Raw genomic sequence first — 22,500 nt, 5'->3', positions numbered from 1 at the left:
GTACCTGTGACTGTGACGCAAACTCACATTGGCAAACTCACAGAGACTTACTTGGGGAGCAGACTGGCAGCTTACTAATCATGACAAGAACTGAAATATCAGCCCATCTGGAGCACATGGGTCTGCCTGCCCTGGGCATTTGCTCCCTGTGGGCCTGATTTCTTAAAATCCAGATTCTATAGGAAACCACATTTGTTTGGTACTTTCCAGGAGAGCACGGAATGAAAAGAGGAGGAGCTAGTTACTTTCACAAAGGGTCTTATAGTTGTAACTTGAGGTCCCTCAGGCACCAGGGGGCAGGGTGAGCCAAGGGAACTGGATGTTAAGTTCAGCAAAGCCCAGATAATGCTGGTGAGAGCCCCACACCTGTGGCCCCAGTAGCTATCCATTTTTCTCTGTTTTCATGGCTGATCGGACACTTCCCATCCATCATCCATCTTCGGACATACAGTGGTACAATCAAGTGGGTTTCCCACATTCTCCATTACAATTGAGTGCCAACTTTAAGGTGGTTCAGTGGGAGTTTTGTAGGTTTCAAAGTTCTATAGGAAAGGATCTCTCTTGCTTGATTCCCATGATGGCTCATCCTCTAGGTGACTTTTGTGGTTTAACTTGGACCACATTCTCTTTACCAAGTTCTCAGGAGGCCCCTTACCTTAGCACCTGTCATCTGATAATCCAGTTTACAACACTATCCTTGGCCAGAATTTTCTTTATTCCTAGTCATGAGCTCCATCCTTTTGAGAACCACTATCCTTTCTAATTTCTGAAGTTACCCAATGAATTCTTTCCTTCTTTTTAGTCTTCCAAAAAGAAATATGTGCTTATTAATAAGCAGCATGATGAATAAAACTTGCCTTTGAGATTATTTGCCTGTACATTTGATTTTCTGGGTAATGTTACCTACAGAGATGGGGATCATTGAGGTGTTGATGTTGCCCCAGTGATAATGATGGCCTAATGACAGAACCCCAGCTGAGTTTCTCTCACATGTCCTGGGTGGCACCCTTCTTCCTTTTCTGTTGATACTTACAGCTTTTGTTCTCCCAGATGAGCAGCTCATTCAGTATACTCTTGTCTGAAGTGATTCTTTATCATCATGCCATCTGAACTATAATCTCTTTGAAGGCAGACCCTGTGTCCCAAGCTTCACCTTCATAGGGTCTAACAGTATGTATCTTAGTCAGTTCAGGCTGCTATAATAGATAACATAGACTAGGTGGTTTATAAACAACAGAAATTCATTCCTCACAGTTCTGGAGGCTAGGAAGTTTAAGATTTGGCATCTGCTTAGGTCCTCCTTCCTGGTTCATAGATAACTGTCTTCTTGCTGTGTCCTCGTGTGGTGAAAGGGGTGAGAGAGCTTACTGGGGTCTACTTTTTAAGGGCACTAATCTCATTCATGAGAGCTCCACCCTCATGACCAATCTCTTCCCAAAGGCCACATCCCCAAATGCCACCACCCTGGAGGTTAGGTTTCAACAGAAGAATTTTGTGTTCATTCAGTGGGCAAATATTCAGTCCTTAGGAGCATGGTTTATATACATTTGGCACTAAGGAATGCCTTGTCATTTGGTCACTTGGTGACAAGCTGTACCTTCCCTTCCTTCTGCCCCATCCTCCTCCTAGCTACTGTCTGTGATAGTATGAGAGAGGAGGAAGAGTAGAGGGTGGGCAGGGAAAGCCAGGTCCCTTGTCAGATTTCTCTTTTCTATACAAAGTGGGGTCCAGATCCACCATGCAGTTGTGAGGTCTGGCCATGGAATCAAGGCGTCACTTTCAAGGTGGGATAGATAGAGTGAAGAGGCAAGCCAAGGGGTTGAATTGAGAGCACCTTAAGGAGAAACCAAACACCAAAGCCTGGGTGACTATCCAGCAGGCCAACAATCTGGATGGGCCCAGCCAAGAGGGAAACTGTGAATATAGGCCACTGGCCCAGAGGCCAAGAAGAAGAAACTCGAGAGAGACCCTCCCGAGAGCAGGTTTTGTGGTAGCTCTTGGGGATCTCCTGTGGGGAGGAACTCTGTAGGATACAGAGGGGCACTCTTCAAAAGTGTTGCCAATCCACCACGGACAGGAGAGAAAAGGGCAGAGTGGAAGCTTCTATGTGTTTCTGGAGCCATGAGGGGTACCCTGATCAGGAGCTGTGTATTTGTGTCCCCTGTCCAGCCTTACATGCAGACACCTCCAGAAAACTTAGCTAGGGGCCTGGAGGAGGGCCTCCTTCAGTCTCAAAGTCAAGCTGGAATTGGCTTCCACGACCTTACCATCTCCCCCTGACAAAGGCCCCTGAAGGGCACCCAGCCATCAGGAGTCTACTCCTCTGGTTACTTTCAGCAAGTCATGTGTCTGGGGCCAGAACTCTGAAGACAAACTGGCTTGTGAAACATAGTGACAAATCACAGTTCTTGCCCGGGAGAATGGTTGGGACCGGCCAGACTTGCCATGCAAAGGCAGAATCAATGATGAAATCCTTCAGCAGGAAGCAAAACTTGCCTTCCTGCTCTCTTCACTCTAGAACACCCAAATCTGTTTCCTTCCAGGTCATAATAGGAAGAAATGAAATCTGGTTCATATATCCTTTGTAGGATGGTGTTTGCTTCTGTGTCCAAGCCACAAATCTCCACACAGGGAGGCACACACACACATGGGCCTGTATGCCCTGCACATATGAAGACCAGGGAAGGCATTCTTTTCTCCCGGAAATTAGAAGATGTTGGCTCATTGATTTTCTGAGGAATATTTTCATGTTGGTGTTTTTTTTTAATGAATTGCCACAGTCTAGACAATGAGAGATGTATTTTAACTCCTGTTAACATGGCCCCTCTGGACCTGAGTTTCCTCAGCTTAAAGGAGACCTTCAGATCACTCAGAGCTCTGACATCCTTTGTTCTTAGCACCAACCTGCCAGTTGAGCAGGATGACACCACCTGGGCTTGGAGCTGGAGTGTTTTATTTTCACTATGGAGGGAGGAGAATAAATAGAACAAGTGCCTCTAAAAAACTCATGACTTAAAATACTTGACTGAGTTGAAAGGCTGTTTCTGTCTGTGCACCTACAGGAGCTAGTTAATGCTGATAAACTCAATAGAGAAAGCATTGACCTACTGCTTATCCTGGAAAATCAATTATGTGACATGCTTGCATCTTTTTATTTGAGAATCATGAACTCTTGTGATGAATTTTCTACTACCACCAATTTACTCACTCTGCCTTCTCAGTTCTCACTACCCTGTCTTCCTGTGGCATTCAAAGAAAACATCATTGTCAGCTCACATGAATACTTTATTCATTGTTGGGGGGGGCAGTCTAGAGCTACAGGGAACCCTGGTTTTGTTTAGAATTAGCTTCAAAGACATCTCTTTTGAAAAAATGTGGCATCATTTCTCATGTAAGGAGGCAGAAAGGCTAAGTTTGATGGAATCAGGGAGTGAAGTCAATCAAAGGGGAAAAAAAAACAGGACAACTTGTAAACCTCCTCTGCTACTAAGCAAAGCAGGCACCTGGCCAGCATCAGTCAGGCTTGGTGGATACAAGACAGACAGCTCACAAACTGCTCCTTCCTTCCAAACTGCCCCACCTGCCTCCACAGCTGCCAGGGTTCCTGATACCACCTTACACCACTGTCTCCTTCCTCTGCCCTCTGAGCAGGCACTTGGCATGACTGCTCTCCACACACTGTCAGGGAGCACAGTACTTCCTGTCCCCTCTCTTGGTGTCCCTCTGCCCCAGCCTGTCACATTTCATGTCTCTGGTCCATGCCAAATCTGACACAATGCTAAGGGTTTCTTTTTCATTTGCACAGTAATCTTGGAAAATATGATGACTTGTAATTGTCTTTTTTTATCTGAGGCCCTGTGGTTTGAGGCCAGGTCGCTGGGGGAACGGCCTCAGCAAGAGGAGGCTCATGCGAAATTGGTTAGAAAAATGTTCCAACAACTGAGAGTGAGGAAGCCGTTCAGGGGGTGGGCATGGTTGGGGCTGGGCTGGGAAGAATTGGGCCAGAGGGTGTTGGCAGTTTCGTGCATAAGAAATGGCTCTGATCCGGAGGTAAAGGAAGGTTAATTGGCAGGATTTCAACGATAAGTTCATTCGGTAAACGCATATCTGTCCCCAGTCTAATTTCTACAAAGACAGAGAAGAGAAGGAGTGGAAAGGAGCCAGGGTAGAGAACTGGAGGGGGCTGGCAACAGGGGAGAGAGCAGTAAGCCCTGGGAATGGAACACATTGAACTGGTGGAGGGCCTGCCCCCATGCGGAGGGGACCTTGCAGCATCCTTCTTTCTTTATTTTTATAATGAAGTCTGGATGCACGTAGACAGTGCAGAAAATTATTAAGGAAGCACACATATGCACTCATAATCCTACAAGAGATCAGCATTATAGATTTCTGTGTTTCCAGTCTTTTTCACATTCTGAATGCATTGTAACAGAGTTGAGCTCATACTCTAGCTGCAATTTGATACCCTTTTTACCCTCCTTAATGTTAACATACCACAGTTCCTTGTGCTTTTGTAGACTCTGTGTGGTTTATGACCGCGAGATAGTTTGTCTGTGGATGCCCTCTGGCAGCATGGCCACTGCACAGGGGTTAAGAGCATGCCTACAGGGCAGATAGCCCTGGCCTGGACTCTTGGCCCCCTGTCCCACTTACAAGCCTGGTGACTTTGGGAAATGACTTCATCTCTTGCAGCCTCAATTATATCAACTGAAAAATGGGCATGATAATATCACTCCTTACAGAGTTGTCATGAGGCTTGGATGAGATGGTGCCTACTGATTCTCTCGATTTGTGAAACCACCTCCTCCTAAGAGGGAAGTAATAATATTATCTCCATTTTACAGATGAGAGCTTTCATCTAGGTGAGGTCACTTGCCCAGGGTCCACAGGTAAAAATGGAAAGAGCCAAGCTGTGTAATGATGGCCACATTCGGAAGCCCCGCCTCTTGCCCACCATGTTATACTCTTACTTGGGATCACTTGGCCAAATCACCCCACTCATAGAGCAGAGCTGAAATTTCATATCCAGAGCCTGCATGCTGTGATGCTCCCTGAGATAGTTCTTTGTGGGTCTCATATTCTGTAGGTTTTACTGAAAGCCATCTCTTCCTATGCCCTGGTACTGCATCAGGAACTGGGAGGCACAGGTGGGTTGGGCTGAGGATGGTTGGGCTGGTCACAGCAGTACTTTTTCAGCATGCAGAAGAGTCTGTGGACCTTTTTTAAAATCACAAGTATTTGATAGCCAGAGAGGATCAGAAGAAGTATCAGCAGCAACACGGATCATATGCTCAAACCTTCCCCAAGTCCATCTTTCCTTAATAATGTTTTTTCAAAAACTATTCATTTACTTCTTTATTTGGCTGGTCCGGGTCTTGGTTGTGGCATGCAGAATCATTTTAGTTGTCACATGTGGGATCTAGTTCCCTGACCAGAGAGCAAACCCAGGCCCCCTGCATTGGGAGCACAGAGTCTTAGCCACTGGACCACCAGGGAAGTCTCCCTTAATGACGTTGATAATGAGATGGTTCTCTCCTTGCCTTTGGCTCCCTTCTCCCCTGTTCAAGAATGGCGTCCAAGAATTCTGCCCTGGCTGGACTCTCAGCCCCAGGACATTTGCCAAGTCCAGCCCGACTGCCTCCCTCCTACAGCCAGTCCTGGGTGAGCCAGGAGATGCCATTGATTGCATTGCTGCTCATCCCCCTCTAGAATGATAGGGCGTGAGAGAAAAAGAAATAGCAGCTGATAGGCAAAGAAACTCCATTCCAGTGTCCAGGGCATGACTGGTCTGTGGGGGACCTTTGCAGCCTTGAGGTGAAAAGGGGCAAAAGGCATAGAACCCTGCCCAGACGCAGGGGCCCCTCAGCCTGTGTTTTGTTGCAGGTCCCACAGCCAGAGCCCATCTAATTTAGAGACATTCCCAGTGACTCTTTCTGAATCGCTTGGTTATTCAGCAGATTAAATCTTAATTGCAAATGCGGTTTCAGCGTAGGAGTACCATTGTGCTTGCTGATTTCAGGCCATTTTTGCTGAGCCGTGCTTTTCCAGAAGGCTGTTACAAATTTAGAAAGGGGGAAATGGTATTTCATTTGTCCATCAGAGCTTTGTTTTGCAGACTGGATTTATTTTAGTGTTTGTTTAAAGGTGCCAAAACCTGACATCCCTGGAGAGAAAATTGCTCAATTTTTTGGAAAGCTTCTCTGGACTGTCCAAGCTACATCTAGAAAACACTGTCTGTGGTCCTTATGTGAGAGGCCGGGCTTGCCAACAATCTCATGTGGTATCATCTCATTAATTTTTCAGAGACCCAAGAAGCCACCTCCTCCCTCGGCTCCCGTGATCAAGCAAGGGGCAGGTAATGTACCTCTCGCTTCTGTCAACACACTGTCTTTCTGTTTCTGTATGTTTACAGCATCCTGGGTAGAGCTCAAGAGCTTTAGATTCAAAGGCCACAGATGACCAAATTGGAAAGTAATGATTTGGTCTCGACAGGCAGGTTTTAAATACACTCCTGTTTTTCCTAAACAAGCAAATGTATCACTAAAATGTATCCCCAATACAGCAACAACAGCAACAGAATCTAGCTTTCAAAGAGAATGACTGGAAAGACTTTGTTTTGGAATCAACCAGCTTTGTTTGCTTTTTTAAAAAAATTAAAATAAACCACTTTTGTGGCCAGAAAAACTAGTTGTGTACTTTGCCCGTGTCTGTCCGTGGAGGGTCAGCCTGGGAAGAACTGCTTCCCATGGGTCATGGCGTCTCTGTGCATGGATGGCAGTGCTGAATTTTCAGTTTCTGTCCTGTGCGGTTAACCAAAATTTGTACTTATCTTCACTTGCCCCCAACAACAAAAAAGTGTTTTTTTCTAGCAATACTTTCCCTCATGACTCTTTTCTCATCTGGAAAAGAGTCCAATTAATTCACTCCTTCTGCGTGGTTCAGATGTTAAGGTTGAATAATATAGGAAGACTTGACGTTGTTCAACACTTGGTAACACATTGTACACTGACATCTCATACATAAAGATGAGCATTCCTAGTTCCCAGAAGAACTGCTCTTTAACATGGTTAGAAACACAGTTTAGGGAGAAATTCCTCCATGAATAGCTAGTTAAGTGGCATTTAAAAAAATTAACTCAAACTGAAGAAGAGCAGGGGTGTTTTTAATTCTACAGTTACAATAGTTCTAACATAGCATTTAAAGTATGAATATATTTCCCGATTGGTTTATTCAACCCATTTGTTTGGAGTGATTTTTTTCTTCTGGCCCATCCTGTTGGGGGTAAAAATCAGCTTGACCTCACATTCCTTTCCCATTCCCTTTGGCATAGTTGAGAATTATAGAGATTAAGCCCCAAAATGGGATGTTAATTACATCTCCTGCTCAGCCCCCATCCTTGTTTGTGTTGAGCAGTTTAATTTTGCCACCTAGTGGTTCTGGCTGAATAAATATTTTATTTTGCTGAGAAGAAAGCAGGCTCTTGATTGGCTATTTTCTGAAGACCCTTTTCCCTAGACGCCTGAGTGACAGGTTATGGAGACCAAGGAGGTGAGTTGAGTGGTCCCAGGCTCAGGTGGCCTGGAATGTCATTAGGGTTGGATTCTTCATGGCAAGAGGACTGTCCATTTCTCCTGTGCCTCTCAGAATGGTACTGAACTTCATCAGTCTTAGGAGACCAGATTGTAGCATGGTAGGCAAATTCTTATCCTTTTAAAACAGTTTTACCAAAGGTTGTACTGGATCCCTAGGGGTAAAGCATGATTGGCATTTAATCTTCCTAGATGACTACTACTGTGTTTTTGGTTTTTTTTTTAATCCTCCTGCATAATCTTGGATGCTGCTTTGTGACAGGGACATAGATATTCCTCTTTTCCTTCTCATCAAATTTCCTTGTGTTTGTTTATTTGACTATAAAAAAAATCACATACAGAACTGATAGAAATCAGATCCAGTGTTTAATTTGTAGTGAGTCATTAAAGAAATTAGGTAAAGTGTGTGTTTAGGGGACTCATTAAGTTCTTTTGGCTTCTTGTGCCGTGTGATTGAGATTTTAGTACCAAGCACCCATCTATAGAGTTGGTCATATAAGGGATTTGTCAATCACTCAAACAAGTCCATAAATCAGAGGAGTACTTGTGATGGGTTTCATGCTTTAGCTATTTTCCAAGTGTTCTTATGAACCTGAGGACACTGACGATGATGAAGACCCCAGGTGAGGGAGCAGCTACAGTCCATGTGCATGAAGAGGAAGTGTAAATTGTCACATTTGGGAAAATGTGGTACTTGAGGAATTCAGATGCAAAGGACCTAGGGAAAACCACCTATTTTTTCGTTATATCCCACCACTTAAAGGTATGTTCAAGCGGCCCAGACAACAGTTATAAAATAAGTCAGAGGGATGTAATATACAGCACAAGGAATATAGTCAATATTTTAATAACATTATATGGGGTGTAGTGTATAAAAATATTAAATCACTATGTTGTACACCTGAAACTATTGGATTGGCCAAAAGATTCATTGAAGTTTTTCCATAAGATGTTATGGGAAAACCCAAATGAACTTTTTGTCCAACCCAATAATATAATATTGTAAGTTAACTAAACTTCAATGGTAACTAGAACATGCATTCTTTTTTCCATTGCTGCATAACAAACCACTCCAAATTAGGTGACATAAAACAATGATTGTCTTATGTCTGTGGATTTGCTTATTGATTTATACATATTCCCTACCCAGGCCACATGGTCTCCTGTGTCTACTTTGATGCCAAAGGAAGTCAGATTTAAACATCAATAAATAGTAGTGGTGTTCTTGTACATTAAGGATGTATAGGTAGGCAGAGTTAATGACATATGCCAGAAGTGGCTTCTGCTCTGTTTCTAAGCAGCGTGTGTTTGCCAGATAACACCAGCCCTCAGATTAGGGGGCAAAAAAATCTGTTGACTTTGCTGTACCTGATAAATATTTTAAATGCTAGTGTGTCTAATAAATGGATAGGAAAACATTTGCTAATAATTGTTATCCACCCAGGTACCACTGAAAGAAAACATGAAATTAAAAAGATACCTCCTGAAAGACCGGAAACGCTTCCAAACAGAACAGAAGAGAAAGGTATGAAATCACGTCTTCGTTGGCACTTCCAGAACAGCAGGGGACAGAGCTGTCTGTCACAGGGCTACTCCAGGTTACCCACAGAATTTTCTTTTTCTTTGGAATATGGTGATTATGGTTTTGTCTTGATCGCTTTTAAATTTCCTATGTCTAAGGAAATAAGAGAGAGGGTGATTGTGGTGCTTCTTTGGGCCAGCCTTTCTCACCAAATGAAAAACACCCAGCCTAGTCATTTAACACATTGGAGCTCTTTCATCCCAGTCTTCTTGTAGTTACTGCCTTCCCCACACCAGTAGCAACCCAAAGTCAGGATGCTGAGTGTAAGTTCCCAGAGGGCCCAGATGTACCTGCCACGTTTTCTGGCTAGCTTAGTGCCCCAGGTGCTCATTACCTGCTGATGAGTGAGTATGGCTTAGAGAAATTCCCATCCAGACAAATGAAAGCTGTCAGTCATTGCTGAGCTTTTGACTCTGGCTACTGTATTATAGACACATGTCCCTGGTCAGGAATGTTGAGGATGGGGCTGGCATGGCCAAACTGGGAGAAGCAGCCCAGTGCCCACAGCCCCCTTAAGGGGGTCAAAAATGATCATTTTCAGGGAAGTACCCTAACCTACATCACACAGTCAGTTTTATGGCTGGGTTTGACTTCTACAGCCTGAGTGTCCCTCCCAAAGAAATCTGTATGTTGTGGAGGGACTGATTTTATTAGGTTTCTCAAATTTGATTGATCACACATTTTATGGGGAAAGTGTTAGGTTATTAACAGGAGGCAGAGCAAATTCCATTTTAAAAAGCAGTTATTTGTAAGTCACAAGAGAAATGCTGAATTAATGCACACAATTATTTGGAGGTGCTCCTGGGTGGCCTCATGAAGCTTTATTGTAAAATGTAATATTTTATATCAGTGTGCCACAAGTTTTACCAACACTGCAAGTTCTTAAGAAGTTATACATCTTTCTTTCAGAGTGAAGAGTTAAAACTTGAGATGTAGAAAGTCACTGTGAAGGCCAGGTCTGCATCACAGATCAATGAAAATACGCATCATCCAGATAGCTCTTTGATAGAAGTGTGCATGTTGTGACAGCTAAACACTGCCTCTGTCCTCATAGAGGACATGTGGCTGGTTTTGGGCTTCTCGCCAGGCTCTGTGTTGAGGACACTGCCTGCTCTGTTCCATGCTGACTAGCATATGGCCTTGGCTTACATGTGAACAGCCACCCTAGTTGGCTGGCCAAATGGCCACACACTTCTGCTTCCTTCCCCTCTCCTGATGCCTTGCTCTAGGCTGCAGTGGGTCAGGGTGCAGACGCTCTGATCAAAAGCAACAGGGAAGCTGGTGAACCAGCCCCACCTTGAGACTCGACCTCCCTAGCAGGTGGGCATGAACCCTCACTCCCATTCATTCTGTAGGCTGCCGGAGCACCCGTCGCTCCCAGCAGGTAGAATCTCCGCTCCTTTGTATTTTAGCAAAGCCCTTCTTCCTCTGGCCCCTGCGGACCAGGAAGAGAGTTCCTAGCAATCCAGGATGGAGCACACTCCCTTACTGAACTCTTGTGGGGCTGAGCACAGTGATGTCTGTATGATACCTGACGGGCTTTTTAAAGCTTTGCCAGTTGTCCATGTCGCCCAAACAACATGAGTTTGTGTCTGCAAGTAACACGTGTTCAGGGTTCCAGCTTCCGAGTGGACACAGCAATGCTGCCGGTCCCCCAACAGGCAGATCTCTGAAGCCCTGTCTTTACAGAGAAGCATGTGGGTGCGTGCTCTTCATAGCATGCACAGGGCAAGGTGAATCTGGGACAGAATACACGAAGCTGCCACCAAACCCTGCCCACTTTGACTGTAACTTCATTCTAATAGCTATGAAGCCCCAAACCCTCGGAAACTGATTACCTATGAAGTCCCAGTTTACCTTGCAAGTTGAAACTGTGCACAGAGAGAATCCAGACTCTGTCGTTGTTTTCTGAAATGCTCCCCTGTTATTGGCTCCTGGCACTCTATCCAGGCTGACCTGGGAGGAGACAGGCCTTTTTCCTCCTCACACCCAACAGGTCCCCTGGTCATTGACCAAACACATCAGCCATTTACCAGGCGCATGTTCAGTGCCAGGCCCCATGCAGGTCCTAGACAGGTGACCAAATGTGGGCCCTGCCCTTGGGGGCTGGCAGCCTGCCGGCTGGGCCAAGCATACAGACACCCAGAAAGTATTCAAGTGGAGCTTGTTTATAAAGGGCTGTCCCTCATGGCTCAGGAAAGGGAGTAGTAGGAAAGTGTGCCTCTGAGGGTGGGTCCAGCTGTTGAGAAGGGAACATGATGGTGCAACATTTCAGCCTGGGAAAATGTGAGTAGGCCCAATGAAGTGTGAGTGGGAGTTTTCCAAGACTGGGCAGGGACCGGGAGGACCCTCGGGCAGAGGGACCAGCATGAGTAAAGGTGAGCAGTGGCCTGTGATTCTCTAGGACTTTTTCTAACTTGACCAAGAATAGATGATGCTCTTTGCTTCCATCCTCACCTTGGCACACAGCATCAGTGATTTTTCTTTTTTTAAAGCAAGAAGCACACAGTCTCCAGTACTGTCCCTTACATGAGTTCTCTCTGTCTTCCTTATGCTTCCTTAAACAATGACTTAAAGAAAGACCAGAGAGAGAGCCAAAACTGGATTTACAGAAGCCTTCTGTTCCTGCCATACCGCCCAAAAAGCCACGGCCACCCAAGACCAATTCTCTCAGCAGACCAGGCGCGCTACCCCCGAGGAGGCCAGAGCGGCCCGTGGGTCCCCTGACCCACACCAGGTACTGCACTGCTCTTGATGCCGAGGGCGGGAGTGGGGTGGGGCAATCAAAGGACACTGGACTGCCATGCTCAGGCGGAAGTGGGAGCGAGGCTGAGAGGCGCAGCCTGGGTTTCAGGATTATGGATGAGAATCCAGGTCCTGGCATCTTGGCCCTGCTCACGTGTGAGAATTCCCCTCTGCACCCTTAGAGCAAGGCCAGCTGCCCTTCAGACCGGAAGTGCTAGTGGTGGCCTGCCTGCCTTCACCCCTGGAGGTCCTCTCACTGGCTGCTCCATCCCTGAGCCTCTCCCTGCTTTGTGGCACCTCTCTCCACACTCCCAGGCTCCCTCTGCCCTTGCCTACACAGCCATATTGTGGGCCCCAGGACCTCGTCTAGCAAAGATTGTCTTAGTGTCTGTCTGTGGACTGAGACCCTCAAAGGCAAGGGGCATGCTTCATTCAGGTATGAGTTCTGAGACAGGCACGGCAAAACTCAGATGTGTTCTACTGCTGACTATTAGTGATATGATGGGATCAGAGCTGGACATTGTGCCTTCCAGACCTGATGCCTACCACAAGGAACAAGGGAGTGTTGCTTTCTCTCCACAAGTTCATTCCTGGAACTTTCTACCATTACTTGCATATTCTACGTGTTGATGTGATATACTGGAGCAAGTCGGTGGCCTAGAGTTCTTTATGTGGACCTGTCAACACATGGTCACTCACAAAATTTTTGTTCTTGTGAGCTAAGTTTGCACACGGAGAATCTCGCGGGACTTCGGTGCCCTTGTGCTGGAGTCAGGCAGGCTTCTGGGCTCATGTCATGGGAAGAGGGAGAGCCTCAGCAGGTCACTGCCCCTCACCCCTCACTCTCCCTGTCTGTAGATTGCGGGGATCATGGAACACATCTGAAAGGATGGAAGGATATAATTCCCAAGTATGTAGCCCTAGGGCTGTAAATCAGTTTCACTTCCATTGTCATATTTATGACTGTGTATCAAACTGGAACAAAAATAGCTCACTTTACATTTTAGAAAAAAGGTTCAATTGTTGTAAAATACACATAACACATTATCTCAGGTGTGTGAGCCCATTGGAGGAGCGACTGGCTCACCATGACATTTGTCCCCCGAGGTCCAGTGAAACAACTGCCCCCTATGATGGCCTAGGGGGAAACTAATGGGACCAGGGCCACTGTTGAGTTGGTCAGGCTCCTACGTGTTGTGTCCTCTTTTGCTGACTGACATGCGCAACATAAGGTCACTTGACAGCCATAGTGACCTGAGCAAGGGCCGCTTCAGTAGCGTGGTTGGCCCAGGGCTCGCACTTCAGAAGGAAAAGGTTATGTGAACATTAATGCTTCTGAAGAGAATATGCACTCCACACCCAGGGAGGGTGGAACAGCAGAGGTCATACATCACTTTGTGGTGGTGAAAGGAGAACAGAAGCCACGCTCTGCCAAATTCTTACAGCCTTCTAGGGACCACAGGCGTTTCAATGAAGTCAATAACGATTTCCAGAATATTCCTGCCAATCTCTCTAATGATCTGATCTGAAGAGAAGTGCAATTCCAGTAGCTTCTGCACCTTCGAAGGTTGCTCTCAACTGTCTTGTTAGGAGATAGGTGTGGGCCTTGTGAGCCATCAATTAGACCTGCAGGGAAAGCGGGCCTGAATGATAATTACCAGTCCTCTGGGCTCACAGAGGCCCCACTTCCCTGCTGCCTCTGCTTAGCTTTTCCCTCCCTCCTAGCTCTTGCAACATCTAGTTGTGGGTCAGAAGGACGAGCCACTGAGGAAGATGCATGAGAGAGGTTTAGACAGAGGCTGGTGGGAAGCGTAGCTGTTGTTCACATCATGTGTGAGGCCTGAGCAGCCTGGGAGAGAGTGGATGGGCAGCCCCTGACCTCCCAAACCCCCAGGGCGCTGGGTTGCAGAAAGGAGGGAGCGGGAAGCAAGCCCCAGGCTTCCTTCCTGCCAGCCCCAGGAAGTGACAGAGCTGGACAAGGAGGACCTGGTACCTGCTCTGGCCCCTTGCTCAGCCAGTTGGAGGGAGAACAGTGCCTGCTCCCACTCGGTGGTTCTCATACTTGAGTGTACATCAGGGTCACCTGGAGAACTCATTCACACACATTTCTGGGTGCCACCCCACAGATGTGGTTGGTCTAGGAGAGGTCTGGGAATTGACATCCCTAACAAGCTCCCTGGTGATGCCTTGCTGCCAGTCCACATCCACGCTGTGAGAACCTCTGATCTACATTCTCCTGGGTTTTTGATAGTGCCTCCGTCCTTCCCTGTCTGCCTCTCATGCATCCATTAGTGCTCCCCAGCTGCCCAGTTAGCATGCCCCTCTTCTGGAAGCCTTCCCTCATCCCTCACAGTTGCTGTCTCCTCAAAACGCCTGACACCCCATGTGGAGCCTGGTGCAGGGCCCTCTGCTCTGCCACTTGGGATGTTCACACCCCCGGACTCCTTCCCCAGATTTAAAGCGGATCAAGAGTGTGTTTTGTCATCTCCACATGCTTTACAGGGCTGAGCATATGGTAGTGGCTCATTTAATACACTTGTTGAATGCCCTGGTTCTGAAAAAGGGGGGGAGGTGCCAGTGCTTTCATTTTGTTCATTTTGGCTCTCCTGTAGAAGCTCCGTAGCACTCATGTCTGATGTTCCAGGTCACCTTGCATGCCATGGATTTCAACATAACAAAATTTAAGAAGATTGAAGAAAGGCTTACTGTTTCTCAGTATCTCACACACTTCATATTTTTTGCTAAGCAGTTATGTTAGACAACCAACCCATACTGGTTTATGAACTTGTCTTGCTCTGCCAAATGAGTTGACTCAGGGATGTTCACATCAAGTAGTTTTGTGTTGGTGGTCCTCCAGAGAAGGGGTATTGTCTGCTGTGCAAACCCAAATCCTTGCTGGGATTTACCTGACGGGATGGGTGGACGGGCGGATGGGTGAACACATGGATGCACAATCACCATTTGCTGTTCTTACTGAGAACGAGACATGAAGCGTTGCCTGCCACTCCAGCTGCAGTGTCTGGGCTTAGCTTCTTCTTACCCGCCAGAAAGCTTGCCACCAAATGTGGCTTCCAGAAGAGATCAATTTCCTTCTATTTAAATAGGAACTAGCACCTTTTAGAAAAAGGAAGACATAAGTTCAGTAAGAAAGGAGTCATTTTTAGATGCTTTCACTTAACAGAAATGGATTGAGGGACGTCTGTGTACCAGATCACAGGCTTGAGGAATCTCATCTGAGGGAACTAGGACACCAGCGTGATTTGGAGTCCATCTGAGCAAGTAGCAGCATGCCATTAACATACTTACTTCTAAACAGTAAATGTAGGTAGAAATGTAACAGAAAAAAGAGACTTTTTCAAAAAAAATCAATAACAGAGTTAATTTACAAATTGAATGATGATAGGAGATCCCCCTGGGTCCTAAGTGCCTCCTTTGCTTGAAAGTCTGTGCTTTGAGGCTGTGTCAGTTATTGTCTCACAGCATGAAAATGGTGTCTGCTAGTCTCAATCAGCCCACCATGTAACTAAGGCAGTCATCCAAAGAGCACTCTGCCTACACCTATCTTCACACCTGGAAAGAGCCTGCTTACTTTTTTCGATATTTGATCATCAAGGTATTTCAAATGACAGAGTATACCTAAACTTTTTTGTATGTGTGTTGTATACACACAAATGACCTTGTGATGTTATACATCTCATAATGTGTAGTGTCGATTTAATAAAGATAGGGTCAGAAACCCCCATGAAAAGAGGTCTTGAACTTGGGAGAAGGGACCAAAAGGAAAAAGAAAAAAGGAAAATCCAAGGAAAAGCTGGAAAGAAGCAGACTATCCTGAGCTCTAACAGTGTCTTGCAGTGGGAGGCAGTGAGCCAGAAACCTGAGCAGCAGAGCAGGTGTGTGCCTTCAAAAGAAAATAAACCCCAGAGGGAAAGAGGTAGACGCAGACTGGATAGACCAGAACAGCTTTGTTAATCTTCCCAAACACGGACACCCCAAGTTGTAATAACCCTTCATTTACTTCCCAAAGAACAGGCAAGTGCGAGCAAGACCTTTAGTCCACATTGCCAGGGAGCTATGCTGGTTGTCTGGGGCAGCACAGGGGCTGAGGGGCTGGGGGGACGGAACTTGAGTGATAGGGACTCTGGGATGGAGGGAAAGGAAGTGAAGCCAAAAGAAGTAAGAGTTGGTGAGGTGAGCAGGGATGGAGTGGGAGCTAGGAGTGGGGACAGTTTATGGTCACAGGTACTAGAGATTCTGGTCAGAAAGAGGAGATTGGTGTTCACAACTTCAGAGGCGGAGTGGGTCTGAAGATGGACATATCCACAGAGGGGAGGGCCCTGGATGTGGGTGACTGAGGGTGAATGAAGGTTGTGAGTGCTGCAGGGACCAGGGGAAGGAGCCGGGGGGGATGGATCACCCACATGGCTGTCACAGGCTCAGGAAGATGGCAAGAGCTGAAGTGAGATAAGGCTGATGTTCTCAAAGCCAGTATCCTCCCAGGTGGATATCAGTGCATTCTGGGAGTTGATGACAGTCAGTCATGAGGAAGTTTCAGTAGTCAGAGTGGTAGCAGGCCATTAAGTCAAGAGGTTTTAGGTGGATGGAGTTGGTTACTTTGGCTCAAGCACCACAGAAGGCACTGTCCCCTGGCTTCAGATGTGGAAGCCTGTGTCAGAGGAGGAATCTCAGTGAGAAGACTGGCAGTCGGGTCTTGGACACCAGGCTGTGGGCATGAGGCCTAGTGGTTTCCCAGACCTGTGCTTCTTGGAAATGGTCTATTCCTTTAGGTCTTAAACACACCAGATACCTTTTCCATGAAAGGCTGAAGGCTATGTGGAGTCTCCTAGAATAGGGATCAGGTGTGAGGGACTGTGGAATTGTACATTTTTTCCTCACAATGAAGAGGGAGCCCTGAATATCAGAGAAACCCTAGGAGATTAGTGACTGTTAAGTCCTGAGACATTTTAGCTTGAGGCAAAGATTAAGTAAACATTTATCTGCCAAATATCAACTAAGTGCTTAGGGAAGGGCAGATGTCTCTCTGAAGACCAATTGCCCACACAGAAATTAATCTTTCTTTAGATTTATGCAGGCATCCCAGGCTGCTTCAAGCCCCTCAGGATACAAATTAGCCCAAAGGAAGCCGGTCTAGTGGTTCTATAACTTGTGTGGTCCCCGTGCCCACCAAAAGAAAGCTTTTAAAAAAAGACCTTTGCTCTTATTAGCTCTAAGCTAATCAATCATTTAATTTTTTTAAAAAGAGGGAAAGAAAGCTAGCCAGAGTGTACCCAAATGTTCCCTAAGCAGGCATGTAGAATGTGCACCCAGGTGGTCAGGCCACCATTTTGTTTGGATTGCTTGAGTATTCTAAACATCTTTTCAGAGATTCCTAGGGATGTGGCGTATGATGCTTGAATGTTTCCCTTCTTCTCTACAAGTCAGGACCAAGATATGTCTTTGGAGAATTCAGGAGAGATCTTGTCTAGAAATTAGAGGTAGGTGTCACTGGCTCATAGACAGTAGTTACAGGCATGGAATGGCTATAATCACTCCAGGAGATTACAGAGAAGAGGAGGAGAGGGTACAGACAGCAGTGGGGAAAATTGTTACTTATAGGGTGGAGGAAGGATGAAGAGCTGTGGGAAAGGGCGGGTGGGCGGTGTGGCCATGGAAGCTAGGAGAAGGGAGGGTGGACTGGCTACTGGCCAGCGGGTCTCACACTTGAATGTGTGTCTCCATCACCTGCAGGCTTGTTAAAACACAGATCACTGCTCCTCAAGCTTCTAATTTAGGAGATCTGGGTTCAGGCCTGAGAATTTGTATTTCTAGCAAGTTCCTGGGGCTGCTGCTGCCACTGGTTTGTCACGCCCACTATGAAAACTGCTACCAAAGTGAGAGCCGGGGAGACTGAAAGGCACTCATGGTCTTTGGTCACTAGTTGGCCCTTAGTGATTCCAGTCAAGCTGATTCTGTACAATAGTTGGGGGTGAGAGACAAACTCGGGTTGAGTTGAAGAAATAACAGATGGGCAACCGAGCACATGTAGACTTGTCTTGTGAGAAACTCAGCTATGTGGGAAAGACGAAAAATGGGTGCTAGATATGAACTCAGTGATAAGAGAGGAATGTGTGTGAAATTATTCATTTCAGAAATGTATCAAGTGCCTCCCCTTGACCAGGCCTTCTCAGGGTGGTAGTTAATGCTGGTAACCAGGCCAGACCTTCTTCCTGCTCATCCATTGCTTACTGGGCTTTGGAGCCAGGCCCACCAGGGTCAGAAGCCCACCCCTCTGCTTCTTTACCCTGTGACTTTGGGCACGGTAGCCACCTCCTGAGTCTCCATTTCCACCACCACTCCCAGGGCACCTAGCTCCTCAGCTGGTACTTGTGAGGCCCTCAGTCTATCTTTTTTCCTCGCTCAGAGAGCTCAGTGGGTGACCTTATTGGGAAAGGGGTTGCCATATGGTGATAAGCAGATCAGGTTTGGTAGCCCTGAGGGAATGGGGAAATAGGGACACCCTCAAGACTGCACAACAAGGGATCTCCAGGGAGTGGAAGCAGAGGGAAGGCTGGGGCCCAAGGGAGGGCGGGTGATGTATGGAGCACAAGAATCCTACAGGACACTGGAGAAATACCTGGTCATCTTGTAGAAATGTCTGTGCAGTATTTGCTGGCCTCATTTCATTTGTATGTATAACTCTCTCTATACATCTTTCTACCCTCACAAAGAATGAATTTTATTCCCTGCAGCGAGATCCAGCAGTAGTGATGGTTTAGCCTTAGCCCAGACTGAACCACATTGATTTTCCTGCCAGTGATGGCCAGAGGCAGGCAAGGAATCAGTAGCAGATAGTGGCACCCTGCATGGGCACAGTACTATGTGGTTCATGTAATGCTTTTCCCACGGGTTGTTTCTTTGAACACTCTTCCTCCTGGTGACACCCACCCCCAGACTCTTCTCAGAGTTGCTTGATGATGAGAACCCCCTCCTCCAGACATCTGAAAAGCCCCTTGCCCCTCTGAGATATCTGGCTGTGGGTCTGCAGATGAGGGTTGTGGGTGTCATTGTTTTTTGGCCTCAGGGGCTATGGGGCTCATCATGCCCTGGATGGGCTCTAGACGGAGACCTGTTTCCACACACACTTGCAGAGTCAGCACAGAGAACAGAAATGTGGAGGAGAATTGAGCAGGCAGTGTCCCATCATCTTCCAAAGTGTCTTCACCAACTATAAATAGCCGAGCCTCTCTGTGCTCACTCAAACAGGGACATGGTGCAAGGGGAGAGCTGCCAGGAAAACCACTCTGGTCCCCACTTCTTGCACCCCTGGCCTCGCTGCTGCCACCATTGTGTCCTTTTCTGAAGGAAAGATTCAACCTCCCCAGGCAGGAATGGCCCAGGAAGGGCCATTATCACTGCTTTTTTTGTGAGTGAAATAGCTCTAGAAGCATCACACATGTGCATTTTGATTATTACTGCCCCAAGGGTGGTGGGTAAAGATAGGGCTGGGTGTCAGAAAGCTTCTATCTAGTTTCAGTGTGGCCACCAATTAACTACATAATCTCAGGCTCATAGCTCCCTGCCTTAGAGCACAGCTCCCTTGTCCGTAAGAAAATGGGGGCTTGAGCTGGATAGTCTCTACCGAGTTTTCATAATCAGAGACTAAGTCTGAGATGTTATGAGCAGGCAGCCTGGAAAGCAGGGGAGAGCATTCACTTCCTCTGACCTTGCATCCTCAGTGCATGGTTGGACCAAGACGAAGGAGGTGAGCGATAAGATAGGGTGATTTTGCATCAGAAGGGGCTGATAAAACAAGGTTGTGGGGTTGGAGCAAGAGAGAAGAGAGAGGATCTACAGTCGTTTCTCTAGCAACTTCCCATCTGCCATCTGTCATCATCCCTGTAAGTGGCTAGACTCCCAGGCAGGATCCATCACTGACTCAGTGGACATGAGTTTGCGCAAACTCCGAGAGACAGTGAAGGACAGGGAAGCCTGGCATGCTGCAGTCCATGGGGTCGCAAAGAGTCGAACATGACTTAGCAACTAAACAACAACCCAGGCAGGATGAAAGCTGGGGGCAAAATCAAAGATTGAAGGGGTGCCCCTCAGTGATTTTCTGAGAACAGGGGATGAGGATTTTCTGCTTCTTTTTTCTTTCCTTTCTTCCCCAGCTTTTTTTTTTTTAACCCCTGTAGCAATTTTTAGACAGTTAAAACCCAAGCATTTACATGATAGTAATAGATCCTGCTGAGGGTCCAGAGGTGAGACTGACAGAAAGATTCATCATCTAGACTTGGAGTCTTTCGCTTGGTAGGAATAAGTAGACTCACTGTTTTCCTTCATCCCCACTCCCCTCTAGAAGGGTTGTGGGGTCTTTTGGGTGGATATTAGCTGCTGCTGTTAGTGCTGCTGTTCATTCATTTATTTATCATACTTGTTTGCTTGCCTCGGCCTCCTGTGCACTTCAGCATCTTTTCCAGGCCACATGTCTTGGCTTAACTGTCCCAACTTGGGCTAAATTGGGCCAGGCCACTGGCTGAGCTCATGTTCTCAGGGGATGCGCATGGCGCGTCTTCCACATTTTCAACTGTTCATGTGCCCCGTCTCACGTCTCGGATCTGAGGGGGAAGAGGAGGCACCTCTGGGTTCGGGCATGTGATTTTTGTTTATTATTAGCACTTTTTAACTCGGGAAGCAAAGGCAATGTCCCCAGCTGGCAGTGAGCTGCAGTGACACAGGCGACCAGGCCTCCACCCTGCTGCACGGTCTCCAGGACCAGCAGGCTGAGTGAAGCAGCTCTGAGAAGTGGTCAAGAGCTTGGGCTCCAGAGTCAGAGTTAGTAGGTTCAAATCCAGATGCCACCACTCTACTAGTTTTATAACCTTTTGTCAGCAAGTGACTTCCTCTCACTGAGCCTGAGTTTCCTGCTCTATATAATGAAAAGAAGTGCCGACCAGGTGGGCTTCTCCAGAAAACAGCCTCTGTGGCAGTGTTTAGAACGCAAGATACATGTAGAGGTCAGTGCCTATCGGGAGAGAGAAGGAAGCCGTGTTGGGCAGAGGGAGAAAAGTTGTGATGCTGCCTTACCAAAGCTTCGGCCAAGTCCATGGAGTTTTGGGACTAAAATGACCCCTCTGACTTGTCCGATGTTCAGCTGAAATGACTGAGACTTTTTTATTAATTTTTTTTTAACACCAGAAGCATTTTGTATTAGGGTCTAGCCAACTAACAATGTTGTGATAGTTTCAGGTGAAAAGCAAAGGGACTCAGCCATACGTATACATGTATCCATTCTCCCCCAAAACCCCCTCTGAAATGGCTGAGGCTTTTATACCATGAAGCATGGGCTGCCCTGTAAAGGCCGAAGGAGGCTCCCTGCAGCTGAGGTGGTCCCTGGAGGGGCTGGCACCTCTCCTAGCAGTGGGGGTGACCCACTTCACAGAAGGGGGCTCTGGGTGGTGCAGCTCTCTGTCTGCCACACAGAGAAGATTCTTCAAGGAACAGCTGGGGTGGTTGAATCTTACATGGAAGGATCTCATCTTCATGCCTGGTTCATGGTAGTCAGCCAGTCAAGTGTGGTACTGCTGTCAGTTATCCGGGATTGTGGGTTCCACTTACTCCTGCCGGATGTCCTTGGGCTGGTCAACCCATTCCCTGCCATTTCAGGTTCCTGGCCAACAAAGCATGGAGACTCTTGGTTGCTAGTTGCCTACCCAAGTCACGTGTTTTAAGTATCCATAATCAAATCTGCTGAAGAAATACAAGAAAAATAACATTATTTTGGTTTAAAAATCAGAGTTGAGTGAGGGACACATTCCGACATCATTGGCTATGTGGGGATATGCCTACTTTCTTCTATTTTCTCCTTTTATTTAACAGCCATGGGCATAGATACTCACCATAAAAAAAAATCCTCATGGGAGCTAGTAAACTACAAAAGAATGAGCTCTTTCCTCTTTTGTTGAATTTAGTAACTTCCTTTTTGCCAAAATGGTACCCATGTGTTGGGTAGACTGGAGGAGAACAGGGACCATGGAGGGCTGCAGCCTCATTGGGTGTCAGCCGCTCCAAACATGTGCTTTGGAGAATTTCAGAAATTCTGCTATTTTTCAGAGCTGAAATTCATTAGCTTTGTTGTAAGCATCTATAAATACAGTGAAAGGCATTTACAAATAGACATTGTAAAACGCTTCCACACCCACAGTCTGAACACTGTCAAAACACCAGCTGCAGCTTCCCTACTTGGAAGGATCAGAACCTTTTTTAAACTACACCTACTGTGTTTTCAAAATAGGCTTGCTTCTGGCCCTGTGTAGAAGATAATTTCAGCTGAAAGCCTGTGTCTGCTCTTGGCATGAGGGATCAGAGCTCATTTAGAGATGAGGGTGTCCCAGTCTCCTTCCTGTCAAAATATGGTGGGCACTTTAGAATCTGGGGAGGGGTCACTCACGGGTGCTGTTTCCTATTTCTTCGGGCGGGCGCTCCTCATAACCTGGCCCTGTCAGTGTAGGCTTTGTAACTCCACTACCCACTCACCCCCACCACAACTGGTTCCCAGGTGAGTTTCAGGTGTGGTCACAGGGGATC

General features: G+C 46.8%; 1 protein-coding gene across 3 annotated transcripts in view; it reads left to right on the top strand.

The window, feature by feature from the left end:
* Nucleotides 1–22,500, top strand: part of SH3KBP1 (SH3 domain containing kinase binding protein 1) — a 338,270-nt gene that overhangs the window by 279,819 nt on the left and 35,951 nt on the right. For all 3 annotated transcript variants that reach the window (XM_065915717.1, XM_065915718.1, XM_065915719.1), the window contains 3 exons: nucleotides 6,304–6,355; nucleotides 9,034–9,114; nucleotides 11,749–11,908. In XM_065915717.1, the coding sequence (XP_065771789.1) occupies nucleotides 6,304–6,355; nucleotides 9,034–9,114; nucleotides 11,749–11,908 (293 nt within the window). The remainder of the gene's footprint in view (nucleotides 1–6,303; nucleotides 6,356–9,033; nucleotides 9,115–11,748; nucleotides 11,909–22,500) is intronic.

This window comes from Muntiacus reevesi, chromosome X (genome assembly GCF_963930625.1).
Source record: "Muntiacus reevesi chromosome X, mMunRee1.1, whole genome shotgun sequence".
In the NCBI taxonomy this organism is placed as follows: domain Eukaryota; kingdom Metazoa; phylum Chordata; class Mammalia; order Artiodactyla; family Cervidae; genus Muntiacus; species Muntiacus reevesi.
The sequence above is the reverse complement of the archived record's forward strand: the minus strand, read 5'-3'. Positions and strand labels throughout refer to the sequence as shown.